The 21,909-nt window shown below is 40.9% G+C and overlaps 2 protein-coding genes across 2 annotated transcripts in view; both read left to right on the forward strand.

The window, feature by feature from the left end:
* Nucleotides 1-2,958: 2,958 nt before the first annotated feature.
* LOC137255491 (uncharacterized) lies at nt 2,959-5,356 on the forward strand. The gene is made up of 3 exons (XM_067792926.1): nt 2,959-3,869; nt 4,135-4,685; nt 4,803-5,356. Exons 1-3 carry the CDS (start codon nt 2,959-2,961, stop codon nt 5,354-5,356), a joined length of 2,016 nt encoding a protein of 671 aa, XP_067649027.1.
* Nucleotides 5,357-10,169: 4,813 nt separating this feature from the next.
* LOC137255492 (mucin-2-like) overlaps nt 10,170-21,909 on the forward strand; it is a 48,264-nt gene continuing 36,524 nt past the window's right edge. The window contains exons 1-5 of the mRNA XM_067792927.1: nt 10,170-10,229; nt 10,607-10,778; nt 11,431-11,500; nt 14,423-14,651; nt 15,351-15,471. Of these exons, the coding sequence (XP_067649028.1) occupies nt 10,170-10,229; nt 10,607-10,778; nt 11,431-11,500; nt 14,423-14,651; nt 15,351-15,471 (652 nt within the window). The remainder of the gene's footprint in view (nt 10,230-10,606; nt 10,779-11,430; nt 11,501-14,422; nt 14,652-15,350; nt 15,472-21,909) is intronic.

The raw sequence follows: 21,909 nt of genomic DNA on the forward strand, positions 1-21,909 counted from the left end.
GGTGTGAACATTCGTGGCCCAGTCAGCCACGGCCCACTCCGAGCATAACACTCTATTACAAAGGTGTATGCACATTCATCGAAACAACGAAAAAGTGAAACCTGTTTGTGTTTACATAATGTCATTAATGTAATAATTACATCTTTTTGAGATCGTTATCAACATAATTTCAAAGGAACCTTTCAAAGAACAAATTCTGTACATTGGTTATACACAAAACATACGCACGCACGCACACACCCACACATGCACGCACGCAGAAACAAAGTCAGTTGTGTTTAACCAAACCTTGTTTTGGGTAACATATTTCTCCTGAGGTGTGCTAGAGCGTGGAAGCTATGGTCAATGTATGCAATGGGTAATGATGTTGACAAATTGTATGTGTCAAATGTAGATTTCTGACATGAAGACACTGTTTCTGAGTTAATTATAACAGTGATTAAGTGTAACATTACCCGGCCATGACTTAGCTGCTCGAGGTGTGCTCTCTGACTGTCTATATCCATATTTTTCACATTTTGAAATCAGTAACTTTTTGTTACCAGTGAAAACTATATAGCTTCAATGTATCAGTAACCCATGAGTTTGTTGCTGGAGTCAGGTACTCCCTGAATTTGTGTACCTATATTTTCATACTTTGAAAAATTCGTTGTGGCCAATGTAAAACCAGTTCGGACGCGGTGTACCCACGGAGTCAGCTGCTGGGGTCGTGCAGTCCATGATTTTGTATACCTATATTATGACACTTTGAAACTATTAACTCTTTGTTGTAGAACCAGCTCAAACATGCCTGTAAACCATGGAGTTTGTACCTGGACTCTATACCTGTTTTCACACTTTATAACCAGCTTCTACATGCTTGAGTAACCCATGACGTTTGCTGCTGACGAGTCATGCACCTCCTGACTTAGTGTACCGATAGTTTCACATTTTCAAAATTTGTAACCCTCCCTTGCCAGTGTGTAACCAGTGTGCATGCCTATCTGAAATGAATGACAGGTTTCTAAAAGGTGTAATTTCAAGGCGCTGATATTTAAAATTTTCTTACTGAAACATTACCTCAGAAGAAAATGTCTGGTTCTGTGTCCAGTTTCAGGTTATGGAAAGTCAGTTAATATGTGAGCCACTGACTGGAAACGGTGATATTTCTGCAGATGTTGCTAGGCGTGATAGGCGTCACTGCCAGAAGCGCCATGAAATCACCAAAAGGGATCAACCATAGGCAATCTGAATGATAGCACATTTTTCTGTCTGATGCGCTATCCTATTTGCGCTTCAGTTCGTCTGTGGACCGACCAATCTGCTTGTTCTGGTAAGCGCCAACAGCCATGTTTCAATGCATTCCTATTGCCTGTATGTAAAGGGTGAGTTGATACTGTATGAAAATAGTGATGTTTTGCATTTGTTACTGACAAAGTTTATTCAGAAAGGGTCAACATTCACAAATATATTTCCATATAAAACTCACACAAATTGCTTTTCAACAGTTTTATTGCCCCGAATATACGAATGGTAAACGACGATGCATATATATATTACTCAAAAGAATTTATATAACTGACATGGCTTCCTGGAAGAACAGGAACAGGAACATGAAAACTCAGAGTGATTTTATATGAACATTATATAGTAATTAGGATAACTGTATATGGATGACAACTTCTTTAATACTGGAACACGACGTTTCGATACAGGTTCTTGTATCGTTTTCAAAGTGTAAATGATACAGGGAGAGAACAGGCGATCGGGATGATTGATTTGGTGATCGGGATGGGCCGCTATGTGATCCGACACTGCTGATTTCTGGTCCGATTTGATGGTAGATTTCTGATGTTCCTTGATTCTGGTGTCGACAGACCTGGATGTTTCTCCTCTGTATGAGTGCCCACAATTGCAGTCCATTTTGTAGATTACATCCTTGGGGTTGGGTTTTATGGCTTGTGGGTGTTTTCTTCCATTGGCCTGTAGGAGGGTGTTGATGGTGACAGAGTAGGTGAAGGTGGTGGTGTATTCCTGCTTGTTGCCTAAGAAGCCTGCTGATCTGGTGGGAGGGCTTGCCGATGTATGGGATGGAAATCTTTATTGGAGCCGATCCAGGTCGAGAGGGTTTGGTAGTAGGTGGTGATACAGTTGCTGCAATTGTCCTGTTCACTAGCCGGGATGAGTAATCATTAAGGTTGACAAAAACATCTCTCAGGTGGTTGATCTACTCATGCAGTTTTATAGAACATACGTTCTTAGCTCTTCTTGTAAGAGTGGAGATAATACCTGACTTCACTCGTGGAGGGTGGTTGGACTGATAGTAAACATACCGGTTGGTGTGGGTTGGTTTCCGGTATACTGTTGTCTGAAGCTGGTTGGAATGGTTGCGGGATACAAGGATGTCTAGGAATGGGATCTGGTTGTTGGTTTCTGCCTCCATGGTGAATTTGACTCTGGGATGTTGCTTGTTGAGGTGGTTAAGCAGCTCTAGGGGGTCGTTGTCAGGTTTCAGGACGACAAAAGTGTCATCCACCTACACCATCCTCTCAAAGAACCAATCAGACTTTACCAAAAGGAAAATAACTGAAGCAATCAACATCAAAAGATACCGACCCCTGATTAACAGAGACCAAGGTTACCCCATCCCCACAGCTTACGATGAGCTCATCAAACCACTCTAGCCTATTGTACAAACAACCCACTCTATGTACCTCATTGGCTTACTTAGTTATCATCACATTGTTAACTTGTATTCATACTAGGCTCTGTGCACTACTGGCTTCCATGTTATCCTTTTACCCTTTGTCTTTATCATCACTTGTTAATTAGTTTATGCTTTTATATATCGCCTGTTCTCTCCCTGTATCATTTACACTTTGAAAACGATACAAGAACCTGTATCGAAACGTCGTGTTCCAGTATTAAAGAAGTTGTCATCCATATACAGTTATCCTATTTACTTCCAACTTCTAAAATATGCCCCTCAAGCAACTCATTCGTCGTCTTCATGGAGACGTGGCTATCCATACTATCAACTCTTTAACGCGACTGGAAAAGAAGCACATCCTCGCCAGCAACCACCTAACCTTCCTGATGCGATGCAGAAACCAACAAATCATCCCAAAGGGGCTTCAACTCTGCTCGCCCATTCAGTCTGCAGCTGCGAAGACCATCCTTCACCAAGCCTCCAGACGACTCTTAACTGAACGAATCAGACATCACCGGAAGATAAAGGCCACCACCCTATCTGCCATTAATAACCACTACACCAGCCTCAGCACAACCATGGATCCCCAACTATTTTCGTCTCTGAGAACCGCCCAAACATCAGCCAACAACAAACTTGACTCCTCTACTAAGAAGATACATGTTAAGAAGTTCCATCAACTCACCACCTCCACTACCAGTGTCATCAAGAAGACCTCATCAACCAACAGCAAGACCGTTGTCAACCTTAGCCAGAAACAACTCACCCTACAGCAAACCAGTCTCCTAGCCAGAGGATTCAAGTTTGCCCCAACTCCCCCTCAGCTCAACACAGACATCTTTATCAGTAATATCGAGAAAGGATTTCAGCAGTTGGCTCCTGGGGGGAAGGTAGACTTCCTCCGTCATCAGATCAGCAACATTCTCCAGAAAGCCAAACCCCAGAAGTCCAACCTCACATCATCCCACCGCCAGGCCATCAAACAACTTAAGAAAGATCGAGACATCGTTATAGTTCCTGCAGACAAGGGCAGAGCCACTGTAGTGTTAGATCGGCCCCACTTCCACTCCATGGTTGACAGTATGCTTCAGGACACATGTACTTACAAGAAGCTCCAGAAGGAACCCACCGCAAAACTGAACCGCCAACATAAGGCCCACCTCAAGACCCTATGCGACAAGTATGACCTTTCAACAGGCTTATATCATAAACTGTCAGTGTTCCATCCCCAGGCCCCTTATGCCAGGGCAACGGTCAAGATCCACAAAGACCCTGTCAAAACCCGCATCCTTGTGTGTTCTCGAGATACAGTTTTTTACAGTACTGCTCAGCACCTTAGTCATGTTCTATCACCCCTGGGTAAGACAGCCAAATCCTTCATCACAGACTCTACTGATTTTTGCTCAAAGCTGCGTGAACTATCAAATTCCTGGTCCCATTGTCAGCTATGATGTTGTTGATTTGTTTACCAACGTTCCACGTGAAGAAGCCCTTACAGCCCTACGAGAACGACTCAGCCAACGTGAACAGCCACTTGACACAAGCCTCTCAACAGACACTATCATAGATCTCGTATCAGCCTGCATCAACTCAACATACTTCACATGGGGAGACGATATATATGAACAGATACATGGACTGCCCATGGGTTCCCCACTGTCACCTATCCTTACTGAGATATACATGTCAGACCTTGAAGAGATAGCCCTCCTCACATCACCTTTCCAACCTATGTGCTGGTATCGGAAGGTGGATGACACTTTTGTCGTCCTGAAACCTGACAACGACCCCCTAGAGCTGCTTAACCACCTCAACAAGCAACATCCCAGAGTCAAATTCACCATGGAGGCAGAAACCAACAACCAGATCCCATTCCTAGACATCCTTGTATCCCGCAACCATTCCAACCAGCTTCAGACAACAGTATACCGGAAACCAACCCACACCAACCGGTATGTTTACTATCAGTCCAACCACCCTCCACGAGTGAAGTCAGGTATTATCTCCACACTTACAAGAAGAGCTAAGAACGTATGTTCTATAAAACTGCACGAGTAGATCAACCACCTGAGAGATGTTTTTGTCAACCTTAATGATTACTCATCCCGGCTAGTGAACAGGACAATTGCAGCAACTGTATCACCACCTACTACCAAACCCTCTCGACCTGAATCGGCTCCAATAAAGGTTTCCATCCCATACATCGGCAAGCCCTCCCACCAGATCAGCAGGCTTCTTAGGCAACAAGCAGGAATAGACACCACCTTCACCTACTCTGTCACCATCAACACCCTCCTACAGGCCAATGGAAGAAAACACCCACAAGCCATAAAACCCAACCCCAAGGATGTAATCTACAAAATGGACTGCAATTGTGGGCACTCATACAGAGGAGAAACATCCAGGCCTGTCGACACCAGAATCAAGGAACATCAGAAATCTACCATCAAATCGGACCAGAAATCAGCAGTGTCGGATCACATAGCGGCCCATCCCGATCACCAAATCAACTGGACTGACTACACCATCCTCTCAAAGAACCAATCAGACTTTACCAAAAGGAATATAACTGAAGCAATCAACATCAAAAGATACCGACCCCTGATTACCAGAGACCAAGGTTACCCCATCCCCACAGCTTACGATGAGCTCATCAAACCACTCTAGCCTACTGTACAAACAACCCACTCTGTGTACCTCACTGGCTTACTTAGTTATCATCACATTGTTAACTTGTATTCATACTAGGCTCTGTGCACTACTGGCTTCCATGTTTTCCTTTTACCCTTTGTCTTTATCATCACTTGTTAATTAGTTTATGTATATATATCGCCTGTTCTCTCCCTGTATCATTTACACTTTGAAAACGATACAAGAACCTGTATCGAAACGTCGTGTTCCAGTATTAAAGAAGTTGTCATCCATATACAGTTATCCTATTTACTTCCAACTTCTAAAATATGCCCCTCAAGCAAGTCATTATATAGTAAGGGTGTGATGATCTCAAAGGGACCACCAACTATAACCATGCTATTATATCTCTAGTCTGTTATACTCACTGCTGCCGGCAGCTAAGTACAGTTCGTCATAAACGTGATCGATGTGTATAATGATACATGTACTCTTCAATAAAAGTAGGGGAACCTGAACTTTCAATTTGATTAGGAAGTATAAGCCTTAACAAATCTTTTCAAAAACAGACATTTTATGAACGCACCACCATTTCTATTTATCACCACACCTGTGAAGGTCCCGGGGTAGAATAGGACTTCAGTAACCCATGCTTGCCATAAAATGCGACTATACTTGTCGTAAGAGGCGACTAATGGGATCGAGTGGTTGACACATGTCACCGCTTTCCAGTTGGGCAGATCGATGCTCATGTCTTTGATCACAGGACTGTCTGGTCCAAACTCGATTATTTACAGACCGACTAAACTCACTCACTCACTCTTTATCACCACCCATAATCATAACGTATGGGATGCACATGCACAGCGCAATAGCCCTACGCGCATAAGGTGTCATCCGCCATTTTGTCTGTTATTTAGAAGGTCGCTAAATCATTGTAGACCATTAATTTTGACAATCATCTTGCATCACACTTGTTGGTGTTTCTGGCTGCTTTGTTTAGTTTGAAAATGAAGAATGTACACACGCATGTACACCAATCATCACCATTTAAAAAAAACAAGAAAAACAACAACAACAACAACAACAAACTGTGGTCACTAGGATTCGCAGGTGGTGATGCACTCTCAAAAAACAGTCATCATTATCATGTCAAGTTTGACTGACTACAATATCTAACAATAATTATTGTTTTCAATCATAAATTAAATATGAAGTTCCCCTACTATTTCTTAAAGGACGAACAAACTTTTTGGTAATCTTTTTACCACTGCATATGAAAGACTTGTGGTTAGTCATAAACGAAACACCATTTAAAAAACAACAACAACAAGCAAACTTGTGATTAATTAATACCAAGCGCTCAAAAGTTGCCAAAAAACCGTCTGCTTCTCTCTCGCCCGCAAACGAAACCACAGACAGGTTAAGTAACGACAACTACGAAAGCTACGACAACTTAAAAAACAAAATGCAAATATTTAAATTAATACAAAATTTAATACAAAGTTATAGGAGCAATGTCAGGCTATTACCTTGTTCGAGGAATGTATCCATCAATATCCACAAAAACGAGTGATATATAATTCTTCTGCAGATTTCCCAAGTGATGTGTCTTTTAACAGTCTGATATACGAAAACGTGATGTATCGTTTCAGGTTTTTCACATTGCTGTATAGTCTCATTGACCATCCCAAGATAGCACACCTGGCAACTAATTGCATAATGTGCGTCATTCTTTTTAGAAAAGTAATTTAGTTAGCCAATAATGAGCAATCAATGTATTGGCGCTTAATCCTTTGAAAGAATGGTGTTGCTTTTAGACAGACACGACAGAGTGTATTCAGTACAGACTAGTAAATGTACATACATAAACACTACCTTTTGACAAATCCCCACTGAAATCCGCATGAAAGTAATTAATCAATCTGCATGTTATCGGTTAATCCTTTGATCGATCCAGACACAGGAAATGCCAAAGGTGGACCTTTGTCGGGTAATCTAAAGTGGCGTCACCACTAATTATACCTGTTATAAATTCATTAACTGAGCACCAAGTGAATGATGACAAATAACGTGTAGGTATGTACCACCTAACACGGAGTACAACCTAGCGACACCAAGTGACTTTGACAGAATGGTCTATGAAAACAAGGGTTGTAACTTGGAAACTAGGCAAAGCAGGAGACAAAACTAAATGATAGTAGATTGTGAGAACATATAGCTTTCATTTTTGTCGCGATTTCAGGTTTGTACAAACCTGTAAACGAAATAGTTTACTCCCGAAAATGCAGATGAATTCTGCATAGACCCTCATTTCTCTACCTACTATTATGTCACGGAGACGCGCCGTTCTGATTGGTTGAAATTTCGAATGCGGCTGAGAATTATCACTGTTGTCAAAAAGGTCGATTTAAGGTAATTAAAGATGAAATGAGCAGTTTTAATGCAGTCTCATTTATAACGATGTCAATGAGCGATTTATGCATTTGCACCCCCTGGAGTATATCTGATCTTTAAGAACATGTAAACTCAAAACTATACGAACTTAATACTTTTGTCCGGATTTGCAAAGTACCAAATTATCTAATCAGATAGTGTATATTACAACCAGGGTACTCTACAACTCTATATAAGCTCCCTGTTAAGTTTTTTTTTTGAGATATGTTTTATTCACTTTACTTCGTTACAGTTCAACGGGATATATGGGTATGATATAATGTAACAGATCGCATGGTAGAAAGGCAGACAGTACAATATGTTTGATATTGGAAATACCTGGATTGAACAGTATAGCTGATACATAGATGATACAGCAAATACAAGAGGCTCTTTTCTAGTTACACGATTGCAGCAATGACATTTAATTTTCTATAAAAATGTTTCATGTTCACGTTTTTCTTATCGATAAATTTCTCTGTCTCATAAACGTCCTTTAATAATGCTCTGTAGATAGTGAAGCTGGGTTTGTGTCCTCTTATATTCATAACGAAAATGTGGCGCTTTGCTAATAGAATCATGTGGTTGAGTAAATGGTTTCCACTGCAACAGAATAAAATATCGTGGTTTGACGTTTCGTACGTTTTGCCAAGAAACTGGGTAGTGAAATTGTTAAATTCAGCCCAGAACATTTTGACGATTGAGCATTCAAGATATACATGGTAAATATGTTCGCTAGCTGAGCTACATGATGTACATAGGTCATTGTCTACCAATTTAATTCGTAGTAGCTCTCGCTTAGTGTAAATGGCCCTGTGTAAAAATTCATATTGAAAATCTAAAAGTTTCGTGTCTTTCGTGGATTGTCTATACCGTGAAAATACGCCTTTCCAATTCAGCGACTCACTAAGTTCCCCGTTCCATTTGAAACACACGTTCGGGATGTTATAGTCAGATATGAGATTATCGTAAAATATCTTTGAGCCTTTACCAGGTTTGATCAAACCGTTCCAAGGAGAACACATTGATAACTTCAATATATTCAAATTGTTTTTTGTTCGTATCACGTCTTTCCATTGTTTGGGTATACTAAGAATAAGACGATTAAAGTCAAGCACAGTACCCTTGATGCAAGAATTTCTTTTAAGTTCTGCAAAAGTTAGAAAGCCGTGGTCATTACAAATATCTTTAATATAAACTACTCCACATTTAATCCAGTTATGAATGATCAAGCTTGACTGGTTACACTGGTGATTTAGCCATAGTGGTTGCATGAACATTTTGTTAATGTCGTTATTATTACACGCATATCTTTCAACATATCTATGCCAAGCATCAAGAGAGTCTTTCCAAAGTGGATTTTTGACTTTATAGTGTGTAGAAATTTCGGCTCCTAGGAGAAGAAGGTTTTGCAAAGGGAAACCAGCAAGATCATAGTTCTTAGAATTAGAGATGTATCTCTTCAAAAATGAAAGTTTTAACGAGTCGACAAAGGTTTTTACATCGACCATTCTAAGACCACCTTCTTCGAACGTTCTCACTAAATTAGTTCGTTTTATTTTGTGAGTTTTGTCATTCCATATAAACTTGAAGAACAATCTGTTTAATTCAGTGATAAATGTTTTGGGGGATTAGGGAGAGATGAGAAGATGTGGACCATCGTGGATAAAGCTAAAGTTTTTAAGGCGGTTATTTTTCTAATCAACGTTAAATTACGTCTTCTCCAATTACATAAAATTCTTTTTATATTTTCAAGTCTCTTCTTTGTATTGATTACCCATAGGTTTTCTAAAAGCTCCCTGTTGAGTTTACTCCGATTTGGTTTTGCGTGCCTCTGTGCGTGAGGACCTAAACCTGAGCCTTTGAAGTGGGTGAGTGAGTGAGTTTAGTTTTACGTCGCACTTAGCAATATTCCAGCTATATGGCGACGGTCTGTAAATAATCGAGTCTGGACCAGACAATCCAGTGATCAACAACATGAGCATCGATCTGGGGAACCAATGACATGTGTCAACCAAGTCAGCTAGTCTGACCACCCGATCCCGTTAGTCGCATCTTACGACAAGCATAGTCACCTTTTATGGCAAGCATGGGTTGCTGAAGGCCTATTCTACCCCGGGACCTTCACAGGTCGAGCTTTTGAAGATCCATACAGAGCATTTATTAACATTAGGTTCACGGAGAGTTAAGACTTGAACGAAGGACCTGATGAAATTAGAGTTTCGTCTATGTCCCTTCAATTAAACATTGCCGTACCCAACTGAAATTCATACTCGATCAAGAGAGCGACATGGTCTGTAATCGGCTGTTCATCGTAACCATTACCCGTCTCTTACAAAACCGCTGTCGAAATACCTCTCTGAATTTTGATCCAAAGACACAAAACAGCAGAAAATTAATTCCAGAGTTCAAAATGGCAATCAGCTCGGAGACGGCGCTCATAGCAGCACACACGATCTCACAGTCATCGGCTGTCTGGAACTGCTGGTCATTGATACGAAGGAGTATCACTTCCGCAGAACCAGTCAAAAGGGACATCATCGAGAACACCATGACTGCTACGACCATGGCCGAAAACCTGCTGTGGTTTGAACCCAATGCGCCCCCTTGAAGGTGTCTTCGTACCAACCTGTTCCTCCTCACTGCCCTAATTATACAACAACTGGACATAGCAAGCACCGTCAAAGGCAGGAATACCTTGATGATTATATTCATTGTGACAGAATATACAGTCTTGAAGAAGTAGGTCTTGGCGAATCCTGTCCTTTCTAACCTGATCTGGTGCTTCTGGGTAACTTCATCCCAAGATGTTTATAGGCTGAATACCATGTAACGGGGAATGTTGTACAGAGCGGAGAAGATGAATATGATGATGACGACGGCCTTTGCGCGGGATTCTGTACACCAGACAGACGCCTTGAGAGGGAACGTAACCACGATGAGTCTTTCGATGGAGATGGCAAGAGTCGTGTAGCTCGACCCCATAAACGCGATACTGGACGTGCTGTACCAGACCGGATATGTTGGTCGATGGAGGTCGGTTAGGAAACTGGCGTAGACATGCGTGTGCTGGAATATCTGGTCCATCGACAACAGGAACAGATATGACGTAAGCACGATTATATCATACACGGCCAATGACGTCAGCAATATACCAGTGGAACTGCGCATGTCTGGATGAACGAGGACAGCAATGGACATAGAGTTCCCAAGGACACCAAAAACTTCAACGGCCGTGCCTATGATTCCATGAGAAATATACCATACGTCCCCAACAGCTTTGCTAGTGGTCGGTGCCCTGGGAGTGGTCTCTGGTGATTCCATGGAAAAGGTGACCCCGAGATCAGTATCGTACGAACCATTTACCGTACTAACCCAAATGTGTGCTGATATGTTATATGTTTCATCTTGGGTGGACGTTGAATGGTGTTGCTGAACCACTTGAGAAACATTATCATTCCTGTGTATTCGATTTATTGCACATCGCGGATACAGGAGACATGGTAGACCAGTAGTTGAGTGAATCTGACCTTCACCTCCTTTTCTTTGAGAGACAGTTGTTATCCTGTCTGCTGCTGATGTTGAACGGGAATAGGACTCATCTGTATAATTTTCTTTCTTCACGCCAAAATCATCCACACTGACAGACAACGTTGTGTTGTGTGTTCCTCCAGCTAAGGACTCCTCGACGACACCAGATTCGTTCAAGGTTGTAGGTCGAGGGCTGCTTCTGTTTGTGAATGAGTCAGTCATACCACCGACGTAGTGCTTTGTGACGAATACATACATCACAATGGAAGGCACTTCCCATGTAAGAAAAAGAGCTCGTTTCCGCTTCCGGTGGCTCCAGTAGGGATTCCAGTACATATTTCTGGAAGGAAAAGTACATTATGTTCAATGTAAAACACATGAAAAAGCACAAAATATCTTAAAGATGACCCCTTGTACCCATAGGCAGCGCATGCATTACACAAAACTTATTACTACTACTACTACTACTACTACTACTACTACTACTACTACTACTAGGTGGACGACTTTCGCCCTTACATCCCTACTAATGACAACACTGATAACCATTTATGCGCCTATTTTAGACCTTGGAGGGGGAAAAGTGGTGTTGCATTGTAATATTGTAATATAACAACATAGCATTTTTTCCCTCGGTATTTTCATGGTGATGAATGCTAATACAGTGATTGGCTTTCGCCGCTTGTATCCCTGCTGCCTAACTGTGACACACATATTCATCTAACATTGTTGGTAGTTATTTATGCACCCATTTAGACTTTTGAGGACGATAAACGGTGTTATAAGTGCAGATTTGCTTTCGGTATTTTCCTATTCCAAAACAAGTTGAAGTTGAATTACTAGAACAAATTTTTAAAGAATTTTATTGTTTTCATCTTTTAAAATAAATAAATAAATAAACAAATAAAAGACTGTTAATAAAGAAATGATGATCGACATAGCTTAAATCTTCTTTTCTTCGTAATTAAAGTAGAAAATCATGAGGGTCACGTGAACAGTTTCATGATAGTTTGACGATGGACCTTGAAAGTTACTCATTTCAGCAGATTACATTTAATAGCGAGTGCGAACGGGATCGGATGGTCAGGCTCGCTGACTTGATTGCCCCTTGTCATCCTATCACAACTGCGTAGATCGATCCCCATGATGCTGATCACCAGACACGATTTTTCACAGACCACCGGCATGTAGCGGAAAAATTGCTGAGTGCTTCATAAAACTAACTAACCTCCCTCTCTAATAGCGAGTGATTGAGACAAACAACAAAAAGAGACATGTAACATCGTTGAAGTATAGCATACTGATAAAATGTAGTGATATTACATACCGTTTTTGTTATGCATAAACCATCTAACATCTGCAGCTGGTTAGTCTTGTCGCTCCTTGTTAACCCCATGTTATGAATTGTACGCATTACATCTTCAATCATCACCGGTTGTCAATCATAAATATATTATTACTATGCAGCAGCTAAGCGTGGCACGTGTGGAATAACGGCATTTGTCCGTTACTATTATAGGAATAATCGGCATGGCTTCTCACTGAAGCCAAGGTTATTCCACCTTAAATATGGGTTGCCATAACTACTGGGATTTTACGATAATATTGGAATAGATGAGGGTGTTTTCTATTAATAATAAATTGGAACAGCATGTTGAAACATAGTCGTAAATGTATTCAAGGTAATTATGTCCTTTTTAATGGTGGGGACGGTGGGAGAGCCGAGTGGTTAAAGCGATTGTTTGTCTGGCTGAAGGCACAGGTTCGATTCCCAACATGTGGCCAGTGTGTGAAGCCCATTTCCGGTGTCCCCAGCAGTGATATTGCTGGAATATTGCTGCAAGGGGCGTAATTTTATTTCACTCTGGTGGAGAGTCTGCCGGAGAGGTCAGAGGTCAGAGGTCAGAGGTTTGATCCATACACATAAATAGGAAGGGTGAAAATGTTTTTGACATCAACTTTTGTATAATGAAGGACATGGCGTTCCGGAGCATATTCCTACTACTTGGGGTAGTCTACCAATTATAGCGTTCACTCATCACGCCGTAGGTCCGGTCACCCCACCACCGTCCCCCTCCCATCCCTCCCATCCCCTGAAAATTACGACTAGTGGCAAAGATTTTGTCAACAACGGGTCACGGAGTATATGAAACAGATAAATTAGATTATGATGTTTATTGGATTTAAAGGTGTAGGTGGCCTTCAGTATCATGAATATTGTGTCCTCAAATGAATGCCTTTGTGGTTAGAAACGAGACTGTGTATAAATATAGTGATGATGCAATGAACGACGCAACTCCTTGCACCAGCTGGTAACATAGAGTCACGTCAGATAATACAGTGATGTCACAGGCACTGTGCCGAGCTGAAACTGAAAATATCTTAGAATGGCAGTTCTGTCATCATAATGGAAGAGCTGAGTAGACATTATAGCGGAATGTTACTTGCGTTTTCAAGGGCTGCTAAGATAGGATGGCCAGCATTTAAATTCCAAACATCTTTAAGAGCTGAAAGCGTGCAGGAAGATTTCCGTTTACCGCTGAAATCCTATCGCTTCTTCAACTTCGTTACTGACAGAATTTAATGCGAGTTATATCCAGATGATGCACCAATCAATTTTAAACCAGTGTCGTATGTAGATGACGGGAACTGTTTTTTTATCATTGCCACAGCAGGTTCTTGGTGGTGAAAATCAACGCACTGAATGTAGAACTAGGGTTATATATGAACTGGTAACACGTCAGAGGTATTTATTTCAGATTGCAGTCGGAAACTTGTGTCTTGATCGTCTGCTCAGGAGACCACAAACCTAGCAGAATATGTAATTTATACCTCAGCGTCAGATGATCAAATTTATCGGGGTCAAATTTAGCCGTCACTAATCAAAATGAGGTTCGAAAAGCGTTAATTCTGGTATATACAACTCTTTATTGCATCTGTATGTCGCCTGCAATTGCTTTCAAGGGAGACTGATTTCCATCTATCCCCAAAGGGAAAATGTAGTGGTCAATAGGAGTGTCATGCACTAGACATTAACTCCACTGTCGGTGACATCTGATGAAGCATTAAGTGACACATATGGCAACTGCCAGCCTCTCACATTGGAACCACAATCATTTTGTTTCGTGTGTTCAGTGTCGTGAAGATCACGAGGAAGAGTCTTCTAAAGCTCACCGAACAAATTGATAATTCTGATTTAGATCCCTGGGGAACGAGTCCCAGTGAAGATTCTGAAATTCCAAAATCCGACGGGTTAGCTGATGAATCAGCTAAGACATTTGATGACAAGACTGATGTTCAAAAATGTCACGCCGACAAGGACACCCCTGACACAGAGCCTGAAAAGTTTAAAGCATCTACCGGGGTGGGCATATATATGATATCGGTGACACTGTATCAGGGAAAGAAAACAAATCCCCACCGATGAGTGATACTGAGACTGTGACACAGGTAAAGGAAAAACCTGGACAAAACAGATCCACAACCCTTGTGATTCGGAGATCGTGGCTTGACAGATACAAGTCGTTAGTCTACAGTCTTTCACCGCGAGGAGGTTGTGCAAAATGTGCATTCTACTTCCACAGTATCAGAGGGGTTATAAAGCACAAAGCATTTGACACATTTATCAAAATACCAAGTCTCCCCAAATCCCCAAAGCACCTGGAAAAGAAGACTTTCTAGAGACTCGTCACAACTTTTCATGTCACTAGCACGCTGTGCAGACTGTAACTGATTGTATAAAACTACAAAAAGCTCCAGAAAAATCACTTCCTTACAAAATATCACGCTTAAAACAACTTTCACATTTTAGAATGTGTTACAGAGGCGTGTGTTGTGGGGGTTGAACTGATGCCTGCAACATTCAGCTGTTGAGAGTTGCTACAACACTGACAGCAGCGAGTGTAGAGGCAGAGAGAACATTTTCCTCCTTAAAGTTTCGGTTTGCACACATAATCCTAGAGTCATTTCTAACTTTAAATCCAGTTATAAACGAACGTGTTTTGTATACAACTTTGAAAATCAGACTGTAGTATATAAGATTAATCATCTTCTTTCTGGGCAGATAAATGTCCTCTATGTAACAATATCATGCATGTTCCACAAAGTACCCGCTGCTTCTGAACGCTTCTGTACAAATGTGCCTCAGTTTAAAGTGGCCATTTCAGCACATATAGAGAGGATCGGTAAGGCACTGCACCATCCCCAGAACCGAGGGTACTGCATCTAATTATTTCCGCTGCCTCCGATCAGTTGTAATGGAACAGGTATAGTCTATAAGACATGTCCTGGATTCCGAGGATTGGTTGACATAAATGGTTTGGCAGAATACACGAGAAAACTCTTGAGGAGACCTGTTTGTACCTTTTTGTGGAACTTCATCCGTCTTTGGCAGTTGGTATTTTTTGGTGTTTACACGACGTGTAATGAGATGCAGTTTCTAATCCCCATTGTTGTGGGAAATTATGCCAGATGTGAAAAACAAATCTCTTACCCTTGTGGCGCTTTGGGATAGCGTAGTGGTTAAAGCGTCTCCTCATCACACAGAGGACCCGGGTTCCATTCCCCACGTGGGTATAGTGTGTGAGGCCCATTTCCACTGATATTGCTGGAATGTGCTAAAACGGCGGAAATCTTACTCACTCACTCTTACCCTTGTACAGGTCAACTTGATTTTCTCCATCCTCAATTATTTCAAATGTCGACATGCATAATAAAAACATTTAAGAAAAATATAACCGTTTTGTTTTTGTTTTTATTCATTACGACCGCCCTCCTAAAGATGAGTAACACATTAAAATGTACAAGTACCTAATAAAAAGTAACAAGGTTATATCAGTAAAAGTAAAAGAGGATCATGTGCCACGATGCTTCTTCAAATCAAAATAGAGTCTCGGTTACCAGTTGATACCATCAAAAAACTTTGTCAGGGTTATCTCCCTTGATGTATTTGACCTTTCGGGGCGAGAAGGTGACTCAATCGACATCTGTTGAGGGCATGTCTGTCCTACTTTTACCCTCTTTGCGGTGTCCGATGCGTAACTCTCTGAAATTCAAAATCAGGACGAGTTAATTAAGTTAATAAGTTTTTGATCAGCTCGTATTAATTTATTCAATATCTAAAGACCTTCAGATGAGATGAACCATACATATACATACCGAGGGAAAAACATACGGGATCACAATAAGTGTCCCCTTTTGTTTTTCTTCACAAGCTTTGTATCGCATAGTTTGTTAGAATATATGAAATAAGGGAACACGTGTGCTGCCGCGTGATTCCTGTGTTTCTTCCCCCAGTATATCTCGCCTCACTATTAGCAACCGATATACTTACGGTGGCACGCCTCGCAACTTTTGACATATATATCTTTGGCCTTTTTCATCTCTCGGGGCATGGTGCTGTCTTTTTTTAAGTCTGTGGATGAAAAAAAGGCATTTAAAGATGTATGTGTAGACCTTTCCTGTTATATGTGATAAATGTAACGATTAATAGAGGTTTGTGTTTTCAACACTAACTTGTCGTCAGGATTGTATTACTATTTAATGTAAGCAGTTGTGAGGAGATTCCTATATTTTATATTCAGACGCGTTTATAGTCAAGAATGATCAGGAAAACTAGTTTCTTGAAAACTATGCAACCTATAAAAGGTTTTGACTCAATAGAGTAAATATACCCACTCACTTCAGGCAACTGTTCTAAACTAGATTTTGCAAAATCGTCCACACTGTTTAAAGGTACTGCTTGCACATGAACTGATGTATTGTAAAACAACCTTTGTATCGTTGAAAAGATTATTGACTCAGAATTGGCGAATTCTCGACAAAACTTGACACCAAAACGCAGCTATTCACATGTACGATATTTTCACATGCTTATCGACCTGTGAAGGTCCAGGGGTAGAATAGGCCTTCAGCAACCCATGCTTGCCATCAAGTAGTATATATTTCAAAATGCCATAATATTATACAACAAACCAACCAGCCAAAGAGGCTTACAGTTTTGTGCAGTCAGGATTCGTTTAATTTCATTGTAGCTACTTATCAGTAATGGTAATTGACATGTGAAGTTAGTTACAGTTATAAAATAATTATTATTTACTGTTATAATATCCCTCATTCTTGAGTATTTAGAATGACAAACGGGATTTGAAAATCTGGATGGTAAAAGGTCATGGGTGGAATCTCATGAATTTTGTCTTCAAATGAGGAACTGGGTGCGAAAATATTTACAAACATTCAAACGGTTATTATACGTTACAGGCGTCCTTGAAATAGTGAAATAAAGTGAGTTGATTTTGACTTGGACGAATGGAAAGCCTACATATACACAGCCATGTACCGTTACCCAACCAGTGTGCGAAATAACTTCCATATCTTACGAGCTAGTCGGGCTAGTTATGCCTGAAAGTTACACAAGAAAATTCACTAGCCCAAGATTTTAACGTAGAAACTAAGCATATGGTTACCAAAAGTTAAATACCATCATTTATCACTCCATAATTTTGAGTGATTTACAAGTGTATTCTAACTTAACAAGTCGGAGAGCGTATAAATATATATATTTTTTCATGACGCCATGAAAATTTATTAGCTAGTCGGGCCAGTGACTGTGGACATTTACTGGCCTGACTGGAATTTTACAAGCCATGAGCTAGCGGGCCAGCGGCTTTTTCTCACACTGTACCCAACACCCATCCACCCCAACATCAAAGAAAATATGATTTTGCACTCATGCCTCCCTCACGAAAGTATCATCAACTATATCCTACCTTGAGGTTGAAATTTAGACGTTGTTTCTCTACCCGATGTATTTGATTCTAACTGTCCAGGCTTGTGTTCCTCAAAGGGTCACGGGGGTGGATGACCAGCTGGACCGGTTGAGCCTGCTTTTCTCCAGTGTCTCAATGCCTGTGTGCAAAATACTGCAGGGTAAGATATGGATGTCCAGGGTGAATGACGTTATTAACAATGCCGTGATGTGTCGAGCTGTGCTGGACGAGCGGTCAGTGGACGTTGATGGTCATCGGTCAGTTACGGTCGAAGAGAGCGCTTGCTTGGAAGGCTGTTTCAACATCGCCAGTGGTCAAAATATTTCTAAAGGCGGCACACCTGACCGGTTGTCAGCGTATCGTCAGTCTAAAAATATTTCTTCAAAACCGGGATCTACCTGACCGGTTGACAGTGTTATCGCCCGTCTAGGAAGATGTCCTTACATGCGGTCTATCTGAACTGGTTGACAGTGTATAATCCGTCTCATAATATTTCTTTAAAGCAACAAACGCCCGTCTCATTATGTTTTTTTAAACGCCCTAACGCCTGTCTAATAATATTTCTTTAAAGATGGTCATAGAAACCTAACCCAAGGAGTCTGGTCAGGAGACAAAAGATGTCAGACTTGAAAAATTGGGACGTTAATTTCTTAACCTAGGAAATCTGGAAGTGGTTAAAACCCATTTATCTGTTTCAGGAAAACTATGTACAGTCGGCTTAGTCATTGTTGTGGACACAGGTGCACTAGTGGTCAACACCGTCGCAGTACAGGTTTTGGGATTACATCCAAACGGGTAAATGTCTGAGACCTGCATTATTTCAAACTTACATTCAACATGGTATAAGTGAAATACTGGTCAAGGCGGCGTTAAGCCCAGCTCACTCACTGACTCACTGTTAATGCGTATTCAAGAAAGTAGCCTAGTCGCAAACATGGCGGCAAGAAGGGCGTGACTGACTCTGCCCTTCGCCTTATGACGGTTGCATAAAGTGCAGCTAGAAGCGCAGACGCTATACAACAGGCAAACCAGTCTATAAGAGGAACACAATCGCTTTTTAAGTTTGTCACAGAAGGGGAATTTACGAGATCGTGATTCTGAATGGGAACTGAGTAAACGTGACTGGGCATGTGTGGTCGGGACATGAATTTCAGGTTTTGAAACCCGTGACGCCGAAAACAAACTCAAGATCAATGGAAGACAGTGAAAAATCATCGTTCATGCCTGTTTGTTGATATTGTTGTTGCCATGTCAGAAAAGTCAGAAATTGCAGTTTATTAAACCTTATTATTTTAAAAACTATATATTGTAAAAGAATGACCGTTGAAAAGGAAATTTTATTTACCATCCGACATTGACTATCCTCAAGATTGCGTTAGCAAGATGAGAAGTAGCACCTAAAACCTCAACATTTATATATCTCAAGTACAGTACCAAGGTATGTAGAAGTGATATTGACTGCATGCGTGACATTGTTCCAAGTGTAACATAATTTACATGTGATATTTGGCAACATGCGATGTTGTGCTATTTTTAGACTTGTGCTACATCTTGCGAGAGTTCTGGAATACATTACATCGTCCCAATGGGATATTCTGTTTCAAGGATCTGGAGCATAGGCAGATTCAGACATGGGATGCAGTGGGATATTACTGTCTCAAGGATCTGGAGCATAGGCAAATTCAGACATGGGATGCAGGGATGTGCACATTAAATTTTGCCCTGAAAGTACATCAAAACCTACATTCGTAACTACTCGTGTCATTCCGGCAAGCTGGGTGGCGTCTCGTACCCCTCTCGTGGACATGTTTACGACTGGGTCCTGTCTAAGCGCAAACGGGCATGGAGATAAAAATTGTCTAGTACTATTTCAAGGAAAGATAACTCTGAATTTCTAAACATGACTCGTAGAATGTCCAACATCCCGTGGACAAAATAGCAATACGATCATTACTTTCACATATATGTTTTCGTGTTGAAACTTTTTGAGAAAAACAAGTGACGAGGTAGGAACACATTTTTATTTTAAAATAATAATTTCTACTTGAATTTAAAATTCAGGAACATTGTGCGCATTCCAGTTTATTTGTTTAATTATGTATTTTTGCTGAAAGTGTCCAAGAGCATTCGTTTTGAACTCTCACGCAGAGGCTATCGAGTCTTTGAGAGGATTAAATACATCCATGACACACCAAGGTCACGGACCCATGCTCATCACACCGAAGACGCGGGTACTATGGTGGTTGATTAGGGCCATCACTTTCTCGCCTTAAAATTTGGAGGTGAGAAACCGATATCAAAAGACGAGAAAGCGATAACACGAGACGAGAAAATCATAACACGAGACGAGAAAGCAATAGCACAAGATGAGAAAGTGATAACGCTATAGAGCGAGAAAGCGAGTAAGTGAGAAAACATTAAAACAAGGTGATAAAGCGAGAAAGCGATCTAGCGAGTCGAGAAAGCGATAAAGCAATAAAGCGATAGGGCAATAAAGCGATAGAGCGATAAAATGATAGAGCGAGAAAGCGACATATACTTTAATTCTGTTTCCCTACTCCCCACTTTACCCGGGAACAAGATCGGGGTTACTTTAGTATGGTGGCTGATTTGGACCATCGCTTTCTCGCCTTAAAGTTTGGAGGCAAGAAAGCGAAATCTCAAGACGCAAAAGCGATAACACGAGATGAGAAAACCATAACACGAGGCAAGAAAGCGATAGCACAAGATGAGAAAGCGATAACACAAGATCAGAAAGCGATAGCACTAGACGACAAAGTGCTAAAGCTATAGAGCGAGAAAGCAAGAAAGCATTAAAACAAGGTAATAAAGCGAGAAAGTGATCTAGCGATTCGAGAAAGCGATAGGGCAACAAAGCAATAGAATGACAGAGCGATAAAATGATAGAGCAAGAAAGCGAGAAAGCGACATTTACTTTAATTCTGTTTCCCTACTCCCCACTTTATCGTGGAACACGATCGCGGTTAGATTAGTATGGTGGCTGATTTGGGTTTGGAGGTGAGAAAGCGATATTGTGAGACGAGAAAGCGATAACACGAGACGAGAAAGCGATAGCACAAGATGAGAAAGCGATAACGCGAGACGAGAAAGCGATAACGCGAGACAAGAGAGCGATAGCACGAGACGAGAAAGCGATATCATTGTACCAGAAAGCGATAGAGCGAGAAAGCAAGAAAGCGAGAAAGCCATATTACCCACAATTCAGTCCTGTCTGGGCATGAATGACTACAAACTGGAGCTTAGTCGCCATTCGTAGTTTCTCAATAGTATAAAATGGTTTTCAGTAATGTTCTTGGCATTGTTTGACTTGATATTTAGAGAAATTTAAGATAGATGTAGACTTTCCTTTGGCATACTATTTGAGTGTGAAATACCGGAAATATTCATTTTGTGAAGTGACTGAAGGCATTACATATTTTGTGCCATTACTGAACTGGAATTGTCTTAACCAACTTAATGACATCAACCAATTATTATTAGTGGGGAGGGGGGTAATGACAAATACGGCATTGTGATAGCACTAGCGCAACCTAAAACGGTGTATTCAATCACATTCAAACATTCATCCTAAAATAAAATCACTGCAACAACCCCATTAAGTGAGTGAGATTCGATTTACGTCGCCCTTAGCAATAATAAAAAAAGCCTGGAACCATTTATGTTTTTCGTGGTTATCAAAAATTACAGCTGTACTTTCTTTGATTTCTTCAAGATGATAAAATTTATTAACTGACGATCCTCACCTTTGTGAACCCAAATCGCTCCTACCCAAGGAACGAAGAGGCGCGCTTGACAGAAAAGTACCCTAAATTGGTACCTAAATGTAGAAACAGA

This window comes from Haliotis asinina, chromosome 11 (assembly GCF_037392515.1).
Source record: "Haliotis asinina isolate JCU_RB_2024 chromosome 11, JCU_Hal_asi_v2, whole genome shotgun sequence".
NCBI lineage: Eukaryota > Metazoa > Mollusca > Gastropoda > Lepetellida > Haliotidae > Haliotis > Haliotis asinina.